The 24801-nt window shown below is 33.0% G+C and overlaps 2 protein-coding genes across 2 annotated transcripts in view; one reads left to right on the top strand and one right to left on the bottom strand.

The window, feature by feature from the left end:
- The window catches only part of cutlet (chromosome transmission fidelity protein 18 homolog), an 18744-nt gene extending 8205 nt beyond the window's left edge, over positions 1 to 10539 (top strand). The window contains exons 12-23 of the mRNA XM_067264673.1: positions 1113 to 1206; positions 1302 to 1400; positions 1472 to 1599; positions 1670 to 1753; positions 2089 to 2197; positions 2442 to 2612; positions 3048 to 3197; positions 3268 to 3398; positions 3471 to 3555; positions 3615 to 3725; positions 3791 to 3842; positions 10166 to 10539. Coding sequence (XP_067120774.1) covers positions 1113 to 1206; positions 1302 to 1400; positions 1472 to 1599; positions 1670 to 1753; positions 2089 to 2197; positions 2442 to 2612; positions 3048 to 3197; positions 3268 to 3398; positions 3471 to 3555; positions 3615 to 3725; positions 3791 to 3842; positions 10166 to 10260 — 1309 coding nt within the window. The 3' untranslated portion in view covers positions 10261 to 10539. The remainder of the gene's footprint in view (positions 1 to 1112; positions 1207 to 1301; positions 1401 to 1471; positions 1600 to 1669; positions 1754 to 2088; positions 2198 to 2441; positions 2613 to 3047; positions 3198 to 3267; positions 3399 to 3470; positions 3556 to 3614; positions 3726 to 3790; positions 3843 to 10165) is intronic.
- On the bottom strand, positions 10287 to 24801 carry LOC136970212 (growth hormone-inducible transmembrane protein-like). The gene is given in 9 exon segments (XM_067264639.1): positions 10287 to 10484; positions 14987 to 15158; positions 15356 to 15454; positions 15550 to 15568; positions 15570 to 15749; positions 15816 to 15957; positions 16028 to 16139; positions 16210 to 16418; positions 24754 to 24801. Coding segments are annotated over 8 exon segments (1014 nt in total). The 5' UTR covers positions 16415 to 16418; positions 24754 to 24801; the 3' UTR covers positions 10287 to 10399.

The raw sequence follows: 24801 nt of genomic DNA, 5'->3' as shown, positions 1-24801 counted from the left end.
AAAGCAGATGTTTTAATATTCATGATGATCCAGCAAACCAGGGATTTACCATACAATACAGCTCAAATATTGTTCTCCATCCCTCATCTCAGTCTGGTTTTGTTGTGAGTCTGGCCTGCTCATAATGGGTATAATTGTGGTGTTTTGTATTTGACTAATCATTTGGTTATCTGGTTGAGTGACTGAACTATTTTGTTGATTTTTGCAGTGCATTGGTGAAAAGCTTAATAAAAGTTGAGCTGGTAGGGGAAGTAGGAACAATCCTATCGTGATATCTGCTTGTATCGAGTCTGTTTATTATAAGCTTGTAAGAGTGTATTGAATATCAGTGATAGAAATCACTAAACTGTATAACTGCAATATAACTCAAACCTACTATAATAAATTGTTATGGATACCTTGTTTGATTTCTTTCATAGTAATATTTTAATATAAAATGTACAGTACATCATCATTACTTTATCTTTATTGCTGCCTACTGCATAATGATATAAACCAAACTACATTAGTTTTCATTTAATCTTTTATTAGCAAAATAGGGATATTGTGTTCTGAAACTTTCTTGCTATACTGACTTGCAGGTTTTTTAAAAGTCACAAATGTGTTGATTTTCCCAATTTTGTTTTCATTAGTACAAGTTCTGCAACAAAAACTAATGGCTTAACAGAAAGCTCCCTCGGAGCAACATCTGCTGATTATCGAAATTTGCCAACAGAGGGACAAGAGTCATTTTGCTACTTAAAAAATGGCAGAAAGCATTCTCAAAAAAAGCTGAACCAATAAAATAGTCCAACAGAGATGAAATAAGCATTGCATATCATTCTGTTGGTATTCCAACAGAATCATATGTTCACAGTTCATAGCTTTATGTTCACAGTTCATAGCTTTATGTTCACAGTTCATTACCATGCTCACAGTTCATAGCTTTTGCAGAACATAACACTTCTAAATGTGAGGAAAGCTTCCAGTCAAGAATATCCCTAAAATATTTTCATGTTAAATACTATTTTATTAAATTTACAGCCTTTTATTTAGTTTTGATATTTTGGTCGGTGAATATTTACACTCTTGCAAGTTTTTTTTATTTCTAATTGACAAAAATCTATTTTCAGATATGCTCCGTCTTTGAAACCGTTAAGACAGATAGCTCTAATTTTGAACTTTCCACCTATTTCTACTTCGCGACTTGTTTCCAGGTTACAAGAGGTAGACAACAATCAATGTCTTTATTAGATCAATAATTTTAACTCTTTAACAAAATTACTCCCAAATTGGTTTTATTTAACAATATTTCTATCTAGATTTCCAGGAAACAGCATCTAAAAACTGATATGCCGGCACTCCTAGCACTGTGCGAGAAGGCAGAAAATGACATTCGTTCTTGTTTGTCAACATTACAGGTCTGTCAGATATTTTCGGATTGTAAATAGTGTTTAAAATTATTCATTTAATTTATTGTGTATACGTGCAGTTTATTAACAAGCAAAAAAAAGTGTTGAATGTCTCCGATGTAAGGAATTTAACAGTCGGACAAAAAGATGTGCAGAAGAGTCTCTTTTCTGTGTGGCAGACTATTTTCCAGATTCCACAACTCAAAAGGTTAGTAGAAAATGATTATTGCTATTTCTATGCAGCATAATTTAATGAATTTACATTGCGTAAATGATAGGAAACAGATTGTGCAGAACGTTCATCACATACCTACCGAGTCATCCAATAAAGTGAATGAAGATAACACAAGCTTAACTTCAAGGTACAATTAAATACACAAAAGTTACGTATACAGTGGCTATATAGTCCCTATGCATGAGATTGTCCAGGTTCTCCAGTTTGGCAATATATTAACGAGAAATTCAGTACACAATGGATCTAATACAGTGTGTGTCTCAAAATTCAGACTTAATGTGCAACGATTTAAAGCATTTTTCCAATTATACTTACGGTAATTGGAAACTTACAAACAGCCGTTGGAGGCGGAATACTTTATATACAGATGTATGTGGAGGAGGACATATAGATAGCATGTAGAGGGCCTTTGTGGCCACTCAAGTTTTTTTAATTAAACAAAACTTCTTTGTGTGTTTATAGATTTTATAATGTATTGTGGATGGCCCAAAGATGTGATTATGAAATTCTTATTCAAGGACTATTTGAAAATTATCTCTCTGTTAACTTTCGAGATCCTCATTTGTATGCGGTAGGTCAAAAGTATTTTGTAATTTGGATCAAATTTTAGAATTAATATAGTATAAATACAATGTTATCTCTTGTATAAAGGGGGTTAGAAATGGCAAGTGTTCAAGTACTCAGGCAAAAGAAACTATCTTAAAATTGACTTTTAAGCACCAGCTATATATAACTTAGACATTAATGTTAAGCTATACCAACAGAGAATCTTATTGTAATGCTATATTTAATAATGCTTGCATTTATCATTACAGATTGAGAATGGAACTTCTTGGTTGTGTTTTGCAGATACAGTGAATCAGTATATCGCCACCACTCAGCTGTATTCTCTATTACCTTATATTTCATATGTACCTGTAATATTTCACTTTTTATTTGCATCTACATCATATCCACAAATCAAATTTCCAAACTCATATTTTGAGGTAAGAATTTTTATATTGTTGGGCTGCAATTTAAAAAAACTGTAGACCTATAAATTCCCACTGTTGTCTGTCTCTGTCCTTCGTTAATCTCAAGAACAGAGTTAAATAGATGAAAATCAAGACCAGATGTGGAAAGATCAGGGGTAGGAGGCCCTAATTAACTATATACGAACTTACAGTTTTAACCATATCATGTTATTTCAATTCAAAACTGAAAGGGTTAGATAGAAGACTGGCACAACACTATTGATAGCAGGAAAGTATGATGTACAGGGGCAAGACACTACTAATTTGAGGCAGAGAGCATATATTTTAGATTAAATAAATTAAAAATATCGTTAAAAATTGCAGCCTGGCATTGTGATGATGTCACAATAAATAATAAAATTAACTGGTAAACAAGCAATTAAGCTATACAACTGACTTTACATTCAGTTCAAATCAAGACAGAAGAAATCAACCAATATTCTGACCACGCTCCATAACGATCTTTCTGTTCGTGCAAAATGTTTTTTAAGCAAAGAAACTGCCATTTTGGATCTTCTTGCACCATTAACTTACATAACACAGCCAACACTTAGACCGGTAAGACATTTTCCATAGTGAGACATTTTCAAAAACACAACAGTTGATATGAATTGAAAATTTTATTCAGGTGAACACTCAACTGTACACGGAAGCAGAGCGGAAAGAGTTACGTCGAGTAATCGACACTCTGATCGACTACAATTTGAATTATTCCCAGCAGAGGACGATCGATGGAACCTACGAATATGTGTTAGAACCGTGAGTATAAAATGCATAAAAAATTTAACTGAAGTTTTAAAAAAATTAATTTTTTTTTCATTTTGTAATTAGAAATATTGAAGAAATTGTAAAATTTCCTGGAATTAAAAGTGCGCCATTGATCACTTATGCCGCTAAACAGTTGATTGCAAAAGAGGTAAATGATTTTATCTTCCTGTCTATGGACAAATACAAAAACTTAACATTCGTTTACAGGTAGAGTTAGAGAAAATGAGAACTAACGATACAATAAAAGTCAGAACAAGTGTTGTTCTGAAAAATAATTCAGATAATTCAGAGCTAAAACCGAAAGTCATGAAAATTCGAGTAAGTCATTGCATAAAAATTATACTAAGGTATCATAAGATATATCAGTTATTTTCACTTTACAGCCAAATCTCGATTTCTTTGGTCGGAAAATGGATATTTCTGAGAAGACAAAAGGTAAGTATGTTTCAGTTTCCATAGTTTGATATTACATGCTTGGGATATAACTTTGTTGCTGTATTGGTATGTAGACACAATGCGGTTTTACTACATATGATTCAATTTTTATACAAAAAATATGTATGTCTCAAATATAATTGCACCATTTCCATTTTGTTTTTCACATGTATTGCCTACTTGTACAGGGTTAACACTTACGTGCTACGAACATAAAACTACATTTTTTGCATTCCTTTGCAAAAAACGAAAAATGTATTATTATTTTTTTTGATATATCCTGTTATGTCTAGTTTTAAAATGTATCGTTACGTGTGCAGCAAAATGTGAAAGAATTATTTGTGTTTATTAGTTCGTCTTTTGACCATCAGAGGGCATATTGTTTCAGAAATTCAAACAAAAAGTTTGTTGATTTGCATAGTTTGATTTGTATCAGTGTACCAAGTGTGATGTAGGACTGTGTAACCCCATTATAAATTGTATCATACAGTACTACATTATGAAAAATAAATTAGCAATGTATTATTATATGTTTCCTTAGTACAAACCACCACAATGCTTATATTATTTCTCATTATGTCTATTTGTAAAACATGCTCAAATAAAATTGCAATTTATTAAAATATTGCACACATACATCAAAATTCAGTGTAATATAGAGAAATGTTCAACAAATCAGAATCTGTTTTCACTTTTTACCTAGCTTCAGTGGAACATTTTCTATCTTCAGTAGAAAATACAGTAAAATTACAAAATTCAGCCAGCACACAGGTTAGGAACTAGTTCAACTGGACCAGCACAGTAAGTGTTAAACAACACTTTTATTTTGTAATTGGACTTTTTTCCCTTTCTCTGTTAGTTTTCTTTAGTTCCATATTTTGTCACTAGGAGTACTAAAATTGATTGTGCATGATCACTTTCCTTTAGGTGCACTACAGCAGATAGTTTAAAAGTTATAGGGGGATGTACAGACTTTCCTTTGAACTCTGTATATATGGGGATAGTTCTGGGACTAAACTATTTATTCCTTTATCAGTCTTCAGACAATCACTGAAAAATTTTTCTCTTCTAAATTTGAAATGATAATCTTGAATGAGTTCAAAAAATTGAATTTGCATTGCTTTCTTAGTGCTGCATGTTAAAAAATTGAACAATTATCCAGAGCCCTCTCTACATTATGGGTTTAATATACTTCTGACAGACAAAAGATAATTTTCTCAATCATTTTGGTTTCCTGCAAGATTGCGCACACATCTCAGAGCTGTACAACAGCTACCTGGGAATGTGACAAATGCAGAGTTGTAAAACACCAGAAAAACTACACAGGTCTGCAAAAAAAATTTTTTTTTCAGCTGCATGGGATATTTTTGCTGAATTATATATTTTAAAGATCGGACATTCTGAAAATGACTTCCATAACATCCCATCACATATACCGTATTTTACGGACTATAAGACGCACTTTTTTCTTCGAAAAATTGCCTCCAAAATTCAGGTGCGTCTTATGGTCCGTAGCGTTTTATAGGTATTTTTTTTTAAAATTGCTTAAAAATTAAGGTGCGTCTTATAGTCCGTAAAATACGGTAGGTTTTTTGCAAAATAAAAACAAATTTTTGATAAAAACTCTTATTACAATGAACTAAATATATTATATTTTCTTACAACTAATCAAAAAATTGTTTCTCATATTTATACACAAATTTAGGTCTCTTTTTTCTTATGAAATGTTTTTTTCTTCTCTGTTGGGGCCAGTGAAAACTTTCTCTTTTAACTTGGCTTCGAACACATATCTGAAACAATCCCCATCTCTTGACAGTGATTTGACAAACTATTTTATGAGCCCCAATTTAATATGAAGAGGTGGTAATAACACTTTCTGGGGAACTAATGTCATATTGATGATGTTTTTCTCGCCGGGGGTTAAACTGTCTAGTGGTGGCCAGTCAGTTTTTGTCCAGTGCAGCTGTCTTGCTCTACTATCCTATAAACAAAGAAAGTAAGGATATTTTGTATAATCTCCCTGTTGACCCAACAACATGGTTAGTATTTTGAAATCTCCACAAATGATCCATTGATGCTGTTGATATCTGATTTTCTCAAGAATCGTAGCCAAGTCAATAAAGTTTTCTCCCATATGAACCGAGTGTCCCATAGGAAGAGATGCAAATACATTTCCATTATGCAGCAAGACTGCTTTGAGGCTAGTTTTAGATGAATCAATGAATATGTGCTATTCTGATGAGTCATATTCTATTTCAATGCACTTCATGAGCCCATGAACATCATTACAATAAACCAGATTTCCCTCTTTGGAGAAAAACTGAGTAAATTCTCTCTCTTGAGGCCTGTACCACAAAAATGAGGTCCCAGATGATACAGTAGAGAGTCGTTAATCGGAACGATTTTCAGTCGGACTGTGTCGTGCTGAATCGAACGTTTTTGATACTAGATTTACTTCTAAAGTATAATTTTCATGTTTTTATATTCTTCAATATATTTAGTTTGTACAAAATGAAGAAATAATTTTTAACAATACAATAGCCTCGATTATTATAATAAAAATTTTCGTTAGGCTTAAAATCGATGAAAATTCGACATGAAGCGACATGCAACGGAGAAAAATTTGAACATCGGACAGGTTAATATATTTTTTCGTACATAATCAGTAGTCGGAACAAATCACTAATCTGAACAACCCCAGTCCCCAATTGATTCCGATTTTTGACTCTCTACTGTAGTAGTTTTTTGTTTTTTAGCCTTGATTCTAGCAATTCGGCTGCATCTTTTGAAAGACCTAAGTCTTACTAAGTCTTACTAGGTCACTTGAACTCACTCTGAGAAAAAAGCTTGAGGTCCTTCATCAACAGAAAAATCTTAGCTAGATTTGTCCTGGGAAGCTAATGTGTCTAAGTCCTTTCACTCAAGATGTCATCTAAATTAGAAGGTGACTGTGGAACTGGTATTTCAGAACCATGGGACACTGGACAAATAGCTGAGTCAAGGTTAGGGTAAAATATTTTCTTTTTATTTTTTGTATTAATCCTTTAACATCTACTGAACAAAAGTAGCAGTTGGTTGTGTGATTTTTCTGTTCGTGCCATACCATAGGAATGCCAAAATGAAATGAGTTTTTCCTTACCTTTAAACCACAAACGAAGATCTTCCTCACATCTGCACACCTTATGCGGAGCCCATGCTTTGTCTTGATCTCCCGAGTTTCAATTTAAAAATGCAAAATAAACTTTCTTCACAAACTCACTTATGTTTCTTCTGTGTATTCACCACAAACATAACAGAAGCTGCCAGGAGGAATTACACAACCTCTGTGAGCTATATTCCAGAAATAAAAATACAAGCACAGTAGCATTTGAATGCTGGATATAAACTGAGTGTGGCATTAGATGGCCAGCGAGATACTGAACTTATTTAGCTTGTTGAAACATGATCTAATCCAACAGTAGGTTTATATTTATTCCTAGTATCCCAGATAACATGTCAAAACATGCTCAACCTCATCAGTAATATTACTATCAACTTTTAACCAGTTTCTACATGATCATGCAACATTCCTCCTAACACTAAAACTACTTAACCCACCTCTCCTCTCTTCAACCATTAACATGGCAATAAATAAAAAAAAACAAAGTCCAGCTATAATTGATAGAACTAATGTGAGAAGTCTTTGTTTTAATGCCATTTTTTAAATTAAAAAAAAGAATACTAAATCTTAAGTTAACTAGGAATTTTATGCTAAATACAAAAAAACTTGAGTGTAACAAAAAAAAATTGACGAGATGGAATTTTTTTGGTATTTTTTTCGTTTTTACCAAGTTGAAATCTATAACAAAATGTATAAAAATCCTATGCAGTTTTTTACTTGCAGACCTGTGCTATCAGTGCTTTATGCACCTTAGCAAAGATTTTTACTTTCGTGTACAAGGCACAAGTGACTACAATTTGAAATACAGTGAGCCTGGTTAGCTCAGATTAGTTGGGAAAGAAAATTGAATTATGGATATTGTGCATTGGTTTATTGGTGATCTGTAATAAATCGGCCATATGATATTTCCACAGGTCTTACTATGTAGAATCATCGTGTCAATGTAAACCTCTAGGCATTGGATAAACCATTTTCAAGATGTCAGACATTCTTGGCTTCACTTCTTGGTAAGGATTTTTTTTGTGATAATTTTGCACCCATAATATTTTTATCACAATCTTTGGGGCAAAATTTGTAGTTGTTGGATTTTTGATATACCACTCTTAAAACAAATATTTATTATGACAGCTAGTTGATTAAAAATTTTGTTTGAGTGCCATTCAAACCTGCCCTTTTTTCTTATTTGTGTCTGGAAGTCAACAACTTAGCACCTGACGTGTTAATTTTCTAAGGCATGGAAACCATGTACAACTATAATTTTAATCATATTTAAATTAATTTTAATTCAGGAGAGTTTATAAAAATACTGTATTCAAAACTCCAATTTGAGTAAACCATTTTCAGCCTAGGGATTTACATGTTAAATTGAATTGGCTAACACACAGTGGAACTTGACTTTAAGAGTTTCCAACACATAGAATGACTTTGGCAAGAGTTAGTTTTGTGTAAGATTATAGATTATTAATCATAGATATGATACAGCAAAGGTTTAAAGCACAAATGGCATTGTCTCTGAAATACAACAATAATCTAAATGAGAGAACCATTTATTGTTTTTGCTCTCCATTCTCCTAAAACATGATGCAATGAAATTTACTGTATTTGTTGTTGATTATATAACTAAATTAATGCAATAGAATAGGGATTTGACATCTCTAACCTGAATTTCCTCCAAGTCCCCAACACCAATTTTAATATTTATTCTATTCAGTGATCCCAATTATTGGATTTCCATGAAATTTTCAACAGTTGGATAGTAGATACAGATGACCTCTATCATTGTAAATAAATGTTAGTGTTCTCACTTTATCTCAACAGATGTACTGGTACCTGCAAAACTGTTTGATAGTTTTTTGGTTTTAAACTATCAATCAGTGTAACTAATGGAATCAAATAAAGATTCTTTATATATTGCAAAAGAGTGAAAAATGCCTATTCCAAATAGATTAAGTTTAGAGAATAATAGATGTAAAAATAGTAAAGCTCCAAGGGACAGTAAAACTTCTTTACCTTCAGGAGACTGAAGCATTTTTTTTCTTTACCATTACATTTTCAATTAGTCATAGTTATTTCTGAAACTAATTGAGAGAAATGAGTCTACTGTGGATACATTATCAATATGAGAGTTTGGATTAGGTTAGGAACTCCCTAATTATCTTGGGGCAATAGACCAGGCGTAGTTCCCATCCTTTACTTATATTGTCTGCAGTGTGACCATCCAACATGGATAACTTAAAATGCTTGTAATAGGTACATCCCTAGTCCCTTAAATAGGGTTTCCAAAGAATGTCTCAATCACATTGCCACACCTATCTGTGTATGGCTGCAAAATTTCCTGAACATACAAGGCACATAAATAGTTGGTTTATCACTATTAGGGGTGACCGTCTCATATGACAATAGTATTTATCTGGGGAGCCAGCAATGAGAAAAGTTGTCATTTGGTGATAAAGGTGGGATTGAACAGGACAACCACTATATTAAACAGAATAGAGATTTGCTACTATTCCATGCCAAAAATGTTAGGGTGCTAATGGCAGGATGTGTGGTAAATTTTCAGGAAGAGAAGGGTTCTGTAGCAATGCTTCCACCATGGATGTGTGATCAAGAGACAACCTGCAATGACATCTCTGTGCCATGACACATCCATTGTTCTGAGCACTACCATCTTGCATCCTTTAGCCTGATGATGTGACACTTGACAAAATTCTGTCATATAGGCATGCTTGTTCAGTGATTCAAACACTGAAAATTTTGAACCTGGTGAGAGAATCTAAGCCTTTATACAGGATACTATGCATTCTAGATTGGTAAGGATTTTAAAACAATCAGACCCTGTACAATTTAGCTGTCAATGACTGTAGTACTTCAAAATGATAAAGGTGTTGAACAGAATATTTTATTGGTAAAGGTATTAGTATTCACACATTTCTGTAAGCAGTGACAAAATATTAAATTACCTATGAATACTAAGCCATAAAGCTATAGACAACCCTAGTCTCTCATCACAGTTGGTGGATTAAGTGATGTAAATGATGGTGTATATTTATCTGAAATATTTGCTCACTCAGCTTATCTTGAGTGTTTTAGGAAGTAAGATGCCTAGCATTTCCAGAAAAATTTTGGTTTTGTGTAAATTTATTAGACTTTTTTCTCTTTACAGATAAAGGATTGCAGAAAGCACAAATTTGGTTTCGTTTCAAAGAAGGCTATAGCAACGCAGTTCGTAAAACTGTCCGAATTCAAGAGCTCATGTAAATATTGTAAAAACACTAGAAACAGTGTTATTTTTGCACCACGATAATTTATTTATTCTTGTATAAACTACATAAATTTTTATATACAGGATTTGCACTATATATGAAATAAATAGCATCCTCATAAAGAATCATTCAATTTATTTTTTGCGAGATCCTCCTCCTGCTAAGATTGTGGCAATTCTAATGAATATATTGATTGTATCCAAATAGATAGAAATGGACCTGAAAAAAAATATTTAATAAAATTAGCATCTTAATAAATTATGAATTTTAAGAATTAATTGAGTTATGAATATTAATTAGATATAGATATATGGAAAGCCAACTACCGTATTTTACAGACTATAAGACGCACTTTTTTCTTCAAAAAATTGCCTCCAAAATTCAGGTGCGTCTTATAGTCCATAAAATACGGTACTTATCACAGTAACACTGTGCTCAAGATCCAACCTGACCTTTGTGTGTCATTGCATGTAATCCATCTTGAACTGAAATTAAGGAGGAACTTTTACCTGGACAATCTCCCATTGATCGCCATAGTTTGACAGAACAAGTGTCCAAAGAAAAGCTCGTCAAATATGCTGTTGGGTGTATTCAACTGAATGCATCAAATAGCATGTATATATGTTAGTTTGGCTTAAAGAAAAAGTTCACTCAACTCAAACTGACAACACAATTTCTGTAGAGTTTCCAAATGCTGAAGAAGAACTTTTTTACACCAAACAAAATGGGAACATGATTCATTGTCCATGGAGATGAATTAATCCTTGCAAATTTAAAGCAGAAACTCAAACCAGAAGATGGGGGATTTTCCACAATGAGTGAAAACTAACAGTGCATATACTGAAATAGAAGTGAACAACAAATGGATAGTTCCCTACTTGCCTGTGCTTTCAAAAATGATCCAATAAACATGCTATATCATTACTACTGCACGGAGTCAAAATTAAGCTGTGTTAAAATGTTACATAATAGGTTAGCATTTTCAGTGTATTCTATATAAATTTATTGGCCAACACTTGAAAAAAGATACCTTTTCTAGAAATGTTGTTACATTATTATAAAGCAAAATAGTACTTTAACTTTTGACATTTAAGCTCTTCATTATAGGTTATACTGTGAAAAATATGTGCTCCTTAATAAACATTTAAATTCATTATGAATTTCTTCAAGTTGTGCAGAATTTTTTTAAAAGTCTATCCATCTCTCAAAGTATAGTCCAGTACTGATATTGCCTTGCAGTATTTTAATGTACAGCTTAATACTAAACTTCCTTTAGAATAAGTTAAGTTAAGTGAAAGATGGAACCACATCATCGCAGAGTTTCTTCATATAGTCATATGTTTGTCCTATCTTAAATTAAGGATGCTAGTATCAGCAGTCCAGGAGGAGTTCTTATAAACTCCTTGCTCACAGGAGCTTCTTCTATAAAGATGTAAATTTCTGCTTCTGTTTTGTAGAAGTGCCTATCCTTGCCAAACAAATAAGACATTAAGCAGCTTGTCAAAATGTTGATTTCTTCCATAAAAATTTTATCTATAATTTTACTTCACTTAGATTGGAAGATCAACATCAATTTAGTAGGCCTTACACTAAAATTAGACAAAATTCTGAAGTAACAAGCATCTGAAAAGTGGAAAGAGTAATAATTTACAACAAACCAAATATAATTCCTGCTTTTATATGTACAATATCAAACAATCCTTTCCCATATACAGTTGCACTGATCAGAAGTTTCAAGCAACAAGATTTTCATCAATGAAACATAACAGAGCAAATAGCTCAAACCTTCTCATAAAAATTGTCACTTATTGATTAGTAATAAAACAAGAAAGGATTTCAGAAGGTTGATCTGCATATATATGTCCAAGTTTAAACCATCACCCTCACTCACAGAATAGACCAAACCAAATGGTTAAAAGCAGAGGAGAAAGCCGGAAGCCTGTAGTATGGGACACTATCGAAAGTGTGTGTTGTGTGCATCATGGCTCCAAACATGAATCAGCTTCGGGAGGGCTATGTAGTTGCACAGAAAAGAACATAGTCGTCAAACCCAACGTGCATCTATCAAGAACATATTTAATCGGCATAAAAACCAAGAGGTACCAGCAATTCAATCACCCACAAAGGGGACTAGAAAGCAAGCATGCACTGCAATGATGTTGCCTGTCTCAGAGGTTGTTAAATGGCCCTTCAGGAAAACCTCCTATGCAACATGTGATGGCCACACAACTATACATGGCATAGTCAACTGTGAACTGCACCCTGCATGAGAAGTTAAATCTCCGGAAGGTCTTCAAAAGTTGTGGACATTCTCTCATGCTGATGGGCCTCACTTAGGTAAAGACTGACAGAAGAAACCTATATGAATGCCATTTATCCAGGAAATGTTGAAGTGTGTGGTCACGCTGGATGAGGCATGGGTGTACTGATCAGACTGTGGCAAAATTCGAGCCCTGACACACATCTCATGCGATGCGCAAAATCCCGTCCCCAGTTCATCCGTCATTGCAAAACAACTTTTCCAAAGGGATTTCTGGTTATTGTGGAATACTGCTATCAAGGTAAGTTAACTATTTGTCAGGTCCCTAAAAATGGTAAAATCAACTCTGCCTTTTTTCAGTAACATATCCTCACCCCAATTTATACAGACGGTCTGCCTCATTTGTATGGAAATGCCCTCAATCAAGTCTGGGTTGGACATGGATAAGGCTTTGTGACATACATCTTGTTCTATCTGTAACTTTCTGCAGCAGATGGCAAACACCTGCATTCAGGCCATTCCATTTCACAATATTCCAGTGAAGTCACCAGATGAAGTCCTGTTTCTGCAGGTTTGAACTACTGAAAAGGGCACTTTTCTCTCATCATGTCACATCTCTTTATGGCCTGTAGAAAACCTGTCAGGAGGAATTGCAGAAGATTCCACTTCCTGTACTTCATCTTAGTCTCCTACGATGGAAGTTACAGTGCAAGACTATTGCCAAGACACACGGTGCTCACATTGAGGCCAACTGATGGTGGTCTCAGGATCTTCATAAAGTAGGCACTAGTTTAAACTTGGACACATGCAGATTGACTATCTGTGCCATATTACAAGAACCATTGTTCTGCAATAGCATTCATACATACACTGTATGCCTCTATGTTCATTAACCTTCCCTGTTGGTAAGGTGAGACAAACAAGTAATGAGAAAGCCTTCAATTTTTGATGAGTTTAGAAATGACAAAGCTGTAAAATGGCAGTGGTTTACACAATCATTATCACAAATGACTGGTAAGTGAAAACAGTACATAGTACTGTATGACTTTCAAGAAATATAACAACCTGTCTTTTGAGATTTTTCTTCAGTCTACCTTTTGTATAGTGTTAACTTGTATATTTTTTTATTAAAAGCTTCTTCTGCTAACTAGGAACAGATGTACAGTAGAGCGTCGTTTATACTTTTAGAAGTTAACTAGTATCAAAAACGTTCAATTCAGCACAACACAGTTCATTGGTTGATTGGCTTTTGGATAATTTTTTTGTTTTTATATTTTTCAATATATTTATTTTGTACAAACAAAATAAAGAAATAATTTTTAACAATACAGTAGCCACGATTATTATTGTAAAGATTTTCATTAGGCTTAAAATCGACGAAAATTCAACGCGAAGCGACATGCAACGGAGAAAAATTTCAACATGGGATAGGTTAATATATTTTTTCGTACATAATCGGTTAACCAAAAAATAAGTTATCAGAACAACCCCAGTCCCCAATTGATTCGGATAAATGACGCTCTACTGTATATTATTATACATTAAAATAAGGATAGTGGAAGAGCTGAGTATCTACCTCCACATAAAAGTGTCTTATAAATAAATGAAAAGAAGGACTAGATTCCTGATTTGGATATCACAAGTAAAGAGCTAATGACCTTACCATCCAAGTGCAAAGAAAGGAATTTAAAATTCTTCATTTTATATTCGATCTGCAAATGCATATAGGCAATATCTGAAAACTGTTACCAAAATATTTAAACCAACCTCTAAAAATGGTAGTATAATAAAATTTTCATACTAATCATCATTATTGTGCTTAATGACAGAAATCTGTTTCAACCTTATCAAACTAAAAAGTATTAATATACAGTAGAGCATCGGTAAGTGGAATTGCCGGAAAGTGGAACGATTTTCAGTCGGACTGTGTCGTGCTGAATCGAATGTTTTTGATACTAAATTTACTTCTAAAGTATAATTTTCATGTTTTTTATATTCTTTAATATATTTATTTTGTTTGTACAAAATGCAGAAATAATTTTTAACAATACGATAGCCTCGATGATTATTATAAAAATTTTCGTTAGGCTTAAAATCGACGAAAATTCAACAGGAAGCGATACGCAACGGAGAAAAATTTGAACATCGGACAGGTTAATGTATTTTTTCGTACAAAGTTGGAAACTGGTACAAAGTTGGAAACTGGAAGGACCCCAGTCCCCAATTGGTTCCACTTATCGACGCTCTACTGTATTTGAGTGAACTTGATAAACTTAGTTTTTACAATGGATTTAATTTTATGCACATGTTTATATTAATGATAAGGTATTCTGTAAGTTTAGTTGAGATAGTAGACATAAGGCATATTATTTTAGAATAGCTTGTATGATACTGAAACTATTTCTTGACTTATTATATTTGGAAAAAACTCTCTTGTTAAACTTTACAAATTTTTACTTACGCATTAATCGGATCAAAAGGTTTCATTCCATACATCGGATACAACTCTGCTTTCTTTATGATTCTTTGAGTGTCAAATAGCAAAAATCCGCTAAAGAGAAGCAATCCTCCATAAAGACTAATGGAATAGATTCCTGCTCCCAGAGCAGTTGTTGGAGGAAGGAACATTGAACCTTTAAAAGAACAAACCTTTAAGTCTAGAATTCACATACATTTACAAGAAATAAACATGTTTCTGTAAAGTTTATGAAATAAATATCAATGAATTTTGCCAAGTGTCTTTAAATTCACCAAGTTGTGACATCAAACAAAACAAGAAATAGAAGACACAGTTTCAACAAATCTAATAAACAGGAAATAAACATATTACCTAGTGATGCTGCAAACACAACTCCTAAACCGATTGCTAAGGGACCACCCATGTTTAAAAATTTTTCACTTGGTGCACAAACTGCAACAGTAGATAATCCTGAAAATAATATATATCATCATATTGTGCACGATAAATTTTAGATCTTTATATTTTCTTAGATAACAGATCACTTATTTTATGGCTATACTTACCACCAATAATACCAGCAGTTATACCATGCTGCTCTAATCAACAGAGGACCCCCCAACAGACAAAGTGGTGCAATTACTGCTCCCATAATACCACTATGAGCAGCCCAGGCTAATTGTTTAACTCCCAGACCTTCAGAATAGGGTATTGATCGAACAATTATTCCACTCCCAATCATTGCAGCAATTGAAGCACCAATTGCCTAGAAAGAATACAATGGCATGTATACATATTCTATAAAAGTGATAAATTACATTAATGATATTACCAGCCAGGAATTGCTTGCCACCAATCTGAAGAGGACAGGAGAACGAAAAACAGCGGCAGCAGATGCAGCAGTCAAGGCGATGCTTCCACCAAAGTACATGTACGTGTCTCGAATGCGTTCCTTTACATAAGATGGCCATAAACTAGCAAACAAAAAAATTATTTCATAATAAATAATTGGTTGTTTTTGTCAACAGAGATATGTTCACTTACACAGATTGATCTATAGCTCCAGGTTGATTAGATAGTCCAAGACCATAGTAACAAAGTGCTCCTATTCCAAATACTGATGCTCCGGCAACAACTCCTTTCCCAAGATCGAAAGCTGCAGAAAGTAAAAGTTTCATTTTAATAAGAAAAAAGGCAAAAATTTAACAAACTATGATGAAATTTACCAGTATCACCAGCCGGTTGCAGTAAGGTTTCTTTCATAGTTCTTCGTCGGACTCCAATACCGGCCCTCCTGAATGCCGATCTTGAGCTGTCTGCTAAACATTGCGTTCGGATTACAAATGGAGAGACTTTGCTCAAAAGTGGTTTACTAACAGATTTTAGTGAAATCTGAGTCGCCGGACTGCTCAGAATCTTCAAAATAATCATGGTGCTGCTAAGCAAGAAAATATTTGAGTGAGTGAAATTAAAAAGTAGAAATATTTATGAATTTCTCACTTTATATTAGCATACATCAAAAATTCAAAATATAAAATTTTGTCTAAAGATATGATTATGCACTTTTTTGTACATAATCATATCTTTAGACAAAATTAATTGAAATTAAAAAAAAATAAACAAATTAATTTGAAATTACAGATTTCATCTGTTTATCTAACTATTATTTTACATAGTCAACAATAACAATGATCCAAGTCTCTGCCCGAAGATGACAATTATACAAGGATGGATGTAATTTACAGCTTGGTACACCTTTATCCAGTTATCCAATTTAAAACCCAAAAAATTTTGCTTTCCATATTTTGTAACAAGAATGAATTTTACTAAGAGAATAAAGGTCACTTTCTGATTTCTCATCTGTTTTCACTATTCACAGCCAATATGAGAAAACCTTTTGAATAATTCATTCTTTCACATAACTGAAGTTTTGGAGGAAGGAAACAACTGATCAGAAGACCATCAGAAGAAAGACTACAAACAAGCAAAACTTACGAGGGGACAGCATGATGTTGGGTTTACAGATTTTGATGAAACTTTGTGAGGATCTCCAAGTGACGTGCCAAGCAGTAAGGTTTTACACTCAAAATTAAGAGAGAAAATTAAAGTTGAAAAATTGAACACTCTCTTAAAAACTTTAGAATACCTATTATTTACAGAGTGGTCAATGGCTTGATGGAAGTGCACCAGTTTCATAATCATGAGGTTGCTGCTTTTAATCTTGACGTATTTCTTTTTATTTATAAAACCATAAATTTAAAATGATTTAAAAATGATTTTTAAATAAATATAATAATTTCACTTTATCCATGGTATTTTAAATTTATGGTTTTATAAATAAAAAGAAATATGTCAAGATTAAAAGCAGCAACCTCATGATTATGAAACTGGTGCGCCTCCAATGAGCCACTGGTCACTCTATAAATAATAGATATTCTAAAGTTTTTAAGAGATTGTGCAATTTTTCTCTCTTAATTTTGAGTGTTGGACCTTACAGCTTGTCTTATGTTACTTGTTAGGGGTACACTATATCCTCACTGAGTTTGATCAAAATTCATGACTCCAATATCATATTGTCCCCTTGTTAATCAATGTTTTTTAGAAGCACATAGCTTAATTTCACAGTTTTACCTTTTCTTTATATGTTGTCCAAAGGTATTATACATAGAGCAAATCAAAACTTCTTTGTTAAGAATTACACATACAAACTCAGTTGCACAGTGTTAATTTGTGTTGTGCCATACTTTTGTGACTATATTCACTGGAAAGGAATTCAATAGTAGTTCCACTTCTATGTTTTTCTTACTTAGACAATATTTTTCTCATTTCCCTTGAAAACTACATAAACAGGATTTGGTTGTACAGGTACTTTAAAACTCAAAATTAAAAGTTTTAAGTTTCATTTCTTAAAATTTAGTAAATTTAATTATAAACCAAAGAAATGTGAAGTCTTTCTACTGTTCCTAGAGTATACACATTTTTACAACTGGTATAAATTTTACTATCAATGTATGAAATGTCAAATTATTTTGTCAGGAATATAATTTCTATAATACTGAACCTCTGAAAAAGACTATAGCTCATTTGACAATAGATTACTGAAAACTTAAGCTATGTAATATGGAAGTGGGGAATCTATTGTATATATAAATGTTAATTAAAAGTAAGAGAAAATTTGAATTTTATTTCTTCCTTGCATGCAATAATACTATATTTATGGTAAAAAAATGTAGTTATTTCTGAAGAAGTTTAACTATTATGCTGTTCATAATAATCACAATGAATTTAGTTAAATTACTTTGTATTGTGTGGCACAACAACCACATTGCTATAAAATTAAACAGTATGCAAGCAACGTTAGATATATCGAAATCATAATTCTGACCAAAACATCATCCAAATTTCTAGGTAGCAAGATTATACAGTAGTTCATCGATTATCCACCTTAATTGGGGACTGGGGTTGGTCGGATAACCGAAAAGTATGAAAAAATACATTATTAGTATAGTGTATTAGGCCTGGTTTAAATACTAGCCTCCCTTTCATGGTCGAGCCAGTGCTGCCAGCTGAAACATGTAAAAATTTAACAAAAATAATATTAAAGTAGCCAAGACATAACCAAATATTGTAGTGCCACATCACTAGTGGACATTTGAATTTGCCAACTAGAACGCAGTCGGTTAATCAGGGGTCGGATAATCGATGCTCTACTGTATTTCCAAAGTGAAAGAAAATTAATGGTGGCACATCTGGTTCTGTTCAAGACCTGTATCTAATGAGATAGCTTGAGTACCCTATGAAGAGTTTAAACTTCCTAGGTAACCCGGTGTAAATTTAATTAAGCAACTTTGTGATATTTTACGCTAGCTCAGATGAACTAATTCTGTTAAAAATACAACTGTTAAACTTGTTTAACAATTTTTACTAGAAAAGAAAAAGAGCAACCTTAAACTCATTTAACTAACACGAGTTTAACCAGTTTCACAGAGGAATAGTAAGTAACAAATAGGATCTAACATGTACAGTGGTAGCATGTACTTCAAACAACTATAACTTTGAATGCTTCAGAGTTTGAACTGTGCATGCACTGAAAAATGTGCTTGAACCATAAACACAAGTTATCTCTCACTCTGGGCATCATTTATGGTTAGAACTAAGGCAGTATCTGATCGCCTTCAAATCTCTAACTTTCGATCTTGATTAATGAAAACATTCTTGGCAAATGCTTTTGAAATGGGTATTGTTTGGGATCAGGAAATAAATTAATTCACTTTCCATTGTTTCTTATGGGAAAAATTGCTTCAGACTTTGAACAACCTCATGGAATGAATTAAGTTTTGAAGTACAAGGCACCACTGTATTTCTTTTCAAGAATTGAAATCCCAAGAACACCACCACTGTGTAGCCACCATTCTGAAGAATTTTTGCTTGTCCAAACTGTACCTAAGATGAAGACAGAAACTTGCTATTCTAGGGAACTTGGCTTCAGATACTTTGGCTCTTCAGAAATTGTTAAATTCCATTTGTTACTTGCTGCTCTACTGTAAAACTTGTTAAATTTGTAAATCATTCATACTGACTTCAAATCTCAAATGTATATCCTTTTCTCAACCTCCATAATAAATATTTCAATATCTACATTTTCTATGTCCAGATCATCTACATCACATTGAGAATCTTTCTAGAACAAATTAAGCAGACAATACATCAACTGTGCTCTCTCCCACACAACTGCCACTTCTGCTTGTGAATTATTTAATATAATAGCTTGCAGCCAATCCGTGACTGCCACACAGCACCCATTCCACTATGGGGGATGCAGTTGGCCAGCATGAAGTTATATGGCTCCAGACTCTCCCTCTAATGTAAATTATTACATTTAAATTAGTATGCCATGTCATTTAGTACAGCTGCTGCTTTGCAGAAATCCACTGATCTGAATAGAGCCTTAGCCATCAATAAGAACTGTTATTTATTGAGTAATGAATTGATACAATCACATCTATGCAGTTTTGTTATTTAGAATAGAATACTTTAATAATAAAAATAAATGTTTAATATAATATAATTTATGTAAAGTGCCTATAAAGTAAAGTAAAATAAAACAAAAAAAAATGTTTCTTATCATGACATAGATAAAACATTAGTTCAGTTTCTACTTCTGGATTTAATTGATGATCTAATGTTAAATTCTATGTTGTAATTATTCACAGATAATTTTTTTTTCTTGATATGTACGATTTATAAAAATTCAAAGAAAACTTCCTAAACATTATTAAATAACACAAATATGATCTAAGCATTCATTCAAGTGAAGTGATTCATCAGATCAGAAGTCACTGCTATGACTCTCCTCCAAGTAAAAAGGTCTGACCTGTAAACACAGGAATCCCAGTTGCCGATTTTTGGGGGTCTATTTCTCCACCCCCAAACACCTGAAGTAATTCTGAATATCTTGTTCAAAAGAAAATTGCTTTCTTTGATAGTGTGTAAAATTTCAAGATTTTCTGTAATGCAGTTGCCAAAATATAAGCAGTTGAAAAATGCAAAAAAATTGCTAAAAAAAGCTGAATTTTGTTCTTCATCTGGCACTGCAGACACTCATAGGGGAAAAAATTACTGGCTCTAGAAAGCTCAAATTTTAAACTTATGCCTTTCTCATTATCAGTGAGGTGCTGGCAAAACTTCTGGGTTAATAGGTCAAAGTTCACAGAGATTTCCCCATAGAGCAAATTCAGTTTTACGGCTTAATTTTATGCTTATAAAATTGCAAGGAAACAAATGAATTTTATTCAACAACATGTTGAATAAGGTGTTTTAATTTACATAAGGTGTTATAAGGTGTTAATCCTGAATAACATATTCAGGATTACTCAAAAGCTCAAATTTATGTAAATTAAAACACCTTATAATGATTTTTCTAAACAGTGTATCAAAAGCATTGATCAGCAGTGCCAACTGAAATGAATATTGTAAGTGTTCTGTTCAGTGGCAGAGCCCCTTCACTTTGTATAAATTTTTATTTCCAAAGACAGCCTCAACTCCGCAGAATGTTTACAAGCATAATACATGTAAAACAGGTTACATAACAAGAATATGTCAGATTACAGCTATATAAGTTTTAGAATTCAGTTAATGTACTTGGCAAATTTTGACCACAGAGTATCCAAATACTTACATAAAATAATTTGCATAGGAGTTGATTACATAAATACATGGTAACATACATCAGGTATTATTAACAAATTAACATAGGATAATATAATACAAACTATTATAATCAATGATAAACACATATGAACATTTTATAGATAATAAGAGCCCAAATGATTAAGAGTTGAAAGTTGAAATTTGGTACATAGTTAGGGTACGTCACGAGAATGCACACTAAGAAGGGATTTTTCGAAATTCCTCCCCATGGGGGAGAGGGACAGGATTAAGGCTTAACACTTCCATCAACAATGGAAGTGTTACGTAACAATAAAAGTGTTAAGAGAAAGCGACGTGCAAAACGCAGATGCAATTTTTTTCATTTTGCGGAAAAATCTAACATATTTTTAGACTGATCTAAAAATTCTCTAGTTAGTCTGAAAACAGGGGGACCCAATTCTTGCATTCTGTGAAAACGGGTAAGGTTGACTATAATGTAATAATCTTAATCTTCGCTATCATTACTTTTGCCCAAGCAACGCCGGGCCTATCTGCTAGTACAAATAAAAAGGAATGAACACTTATGAATCAATGTAATATACAGAACATTGTATATATGTATATTGCCAATTAAATGGACAAGTTAGTTAAGGCAACAGCCTACGACTCTGGGTGGTGCTAAGCGTTAGCCCAATATGGCTTATACGGGCATCATCACGACCTTACAGTCCCAAATTAAAAGTTACAAAATGCACATTGTGGCAGGCCAAATGTCAGTTTGCATAGGCCATTCTGCAGTGGTTCATGTCTGAATCAAGGTCAATCGTCATAAAAGTTTCAAGTGTTAATAATAGATGTGTTGCCACAAACCAGAAATCTCTCTATAGAGCTAGTGGAAGAAACGATGAAACTAGATCGAGGCACCTCTAGACGCCGGGTAACAGAATTGGCGCTACAAAGCCGGCACCAGTGTTGTTCCACCTAATACTTTTGTACTAATCTAGTACCTTTTTACTTGTTCCAGTATTAAGATACCCAACACTATTTTCCTAGTACTATTCATGAAATCCTAATACCTTTCCTTTCAATTTAGTACCTTTCAAAACATTCGTTTTTATTCTATATTTCTATATTTTTTACTTTACTTTGACAGTAAATAGATGCTTTTATTGCTTCCTCATTCAGCAGTTGAACGTATTTTTTGCAATAAAATTTAATAAAAACTAAACTACATAATCGAGTTCTTGCCGATTCTTGTGAAGCACTGTTATTAGCAAAGGAGCTACTTAAAAGCAACAACGATAAAACGTTACACTTGGAAACCATCATCTGCGCTTCAACCATACAAAAACATTCTAGTGAGGAAAATTCCGATGATGATGATCTTACCAGTAATTTTTTTGTGATAATTTTAAAGTTTAGTACTTCATGTACAGTACATTACTTTTGTTTCAACATTTTGCTCATTTGATTGTTATTGAGGAATAATAGCATTCTTGCAATATATGAATTTATCCTGTATGAATTTTGTATGTTACACGTAACACTAAATATATTTTAATAAATAGAAATTTGATAAATTATAAATTTATATATTATAAGTATATATTTAAATAATATATAATATATACGTACGTTCGGCAGTTTACGGTCAAATTAATGCCTGCATTAGTCAATACATTCACTTCTTGAGTTACGACGGGGTTCAGTTCTGCAACTTTGGACGTAAGTCGAGAAGTGACTGTACTTACAACAAAACAGTTAGTCATCTTACATAAGCACACGCAAAAGGTACAACAAAACTAAAGATGACGCAATCGTCAGAAGCGTGCAAGATATATATTTGACGAAAACTATAAAAAATGATACGTTTTTAAAATTTTTTTAGGAAAGTTTTTCTTCATAACTCGAGAAATAACTATAGATCATTAGGATTGAGCAGTATTAATATTGCTGGATAGTGTGTAAAAAGCAAACTATATATCCATTGCATGGTAAATAATGAAATTTATAACTAACCATATATATAGAGGAGCTCCAATAAGGACCATAGCAGTAGCTAATAGTATTGTATTAACAAAGAGAACTTTTACCTTCATTTTCTCAAAATACTAATTTTGCTTCTTACTCCTTTCTTCCACAGATCTCTTAAATTCAAATATCACATCATATGCCAATTAATATCTGTCAGATTAACAAAATAATATAAAAGAAAAAAGAAAATTACTAAAGTTTACATTAGAGAACTAAATTTAAAATAGAGCCAACTAAGGTTTTATAACAGAAGATTGGTTAGAATGCAACACATCATTATATAGGCCTAATTAACCTCAGGAATTAAATTGCAGCCAGCCATTTCTCTTTCCTCCCAGGGTATTGTTCATTCGGGAATGAATAAAACTTTGTACCTGGCAGCACAGTAATATACGTAACACTACAACCGACCACACAACAGTTATTTTTTGAAGTTTTGTGTGGCAGAAAGCTGTGGTTCATTATCACAGGTAGAAAACAAGCACCGCGTCTCAGTACGTATCTAACCAAAAGACGCTCGTGTTTTCCCAAAAAAGTTTCCTTTCCTGCGTACAGGTGGCACTCAACGCAGTTCCACTAGCTCTATACCAGACAGCTTATAGCAAGAATTGGAACAAGACTTTTGTTTTTAAATTTAATACAATACACAAATAGCTAGTGCTTGTATTTTGTTTATTAATTTATTTTCCTAAGTGAAATAAAACATATAATTAAAATAAGAAATGACTCCCAAGCAAATAGCCCATCAGGAAATTTCCACTTCCAAGTAATTTGGTATGTTGCACTTTAAGTGCAGCAAAATGGTGTAGTAGTGGAACAATTCGTTGTATATTACCGATTCACCCAGAATCAAAATAAGACAAAATGACACATGGACAAAGACCAGGGGCTGTATTCTGGTCAGTCTCTGGTCTCTCACAAGCTGTCGCTGATTGGCTAATCAATTGATTAGCCAATCAGCGACTGGCTTGTGAGAGATGAGAGACCAGAGACAGTGACCAGAATACAACCCCCAGTGTAAATCGTATCAGTGACATAGGCACAGTGATACAGCACTGCTCATACTCGGTCAGGGAGACTGCAGACAAAAAAGTTGCTGCTTAATTACAGTTTAATTTTTTAAAAACGTTTTGTCCAACTTAGCAAACGACTACTGTATTTAAAAATTTGCCTTATAGACATATCAAGGGCCAAAACAGTAAATGCATCAAGTTATAACTCTAGGATTGTAATCAGAGTCCAGGTCTGATCCTCAGATATTCATACAGTTCTATTGTATCCTATTGGCCCTCATTACCCAAATGCCCATTTGCCCATTGAATTTATTATGCACGTGGAAAGGCTTCAATGCTTGTAGGAGCATAAAGAGGAATAACTGAAGTTTGTGAACTTAAAAACATTAAAAAAAATAAGAAATTTCTGCTCATACTTGTATTATGCAACAGTTTTGTATGTTTACATCATAACTCTGTCAAAATAACGACAACAGCGTGTAAAATTCCCGTTTTATACTTAACTTCTCACTAATTTATACTTAATTTTTAAAATAAGTTTATAAAACTCTACAAAATAATTGAATGACTTACTCTTTACACGTGAAAAAATTCAAACACGAAATTGACTATTCTAGAACA

The sequence above is a fragment of the Centruroides vittatus genome, unplaced genomic scaffold, assembly GCF_030686945.1.
Source record: "Centruroides vittatus isolate TY-2023 unplaced genomic scaffold, ASM3068694v2 contig_19, whole genome shotgun sequence".
Taxonomy (NCBI): Eukaryota; Metazoa; Arthropoda; class Arachnida; order Scorpiones; family Buthidae; genus Centruroides; species Centruroides vittatus.
This window is presented reverse-complemented; position numbering and strand designations above follow the sequence as displayed.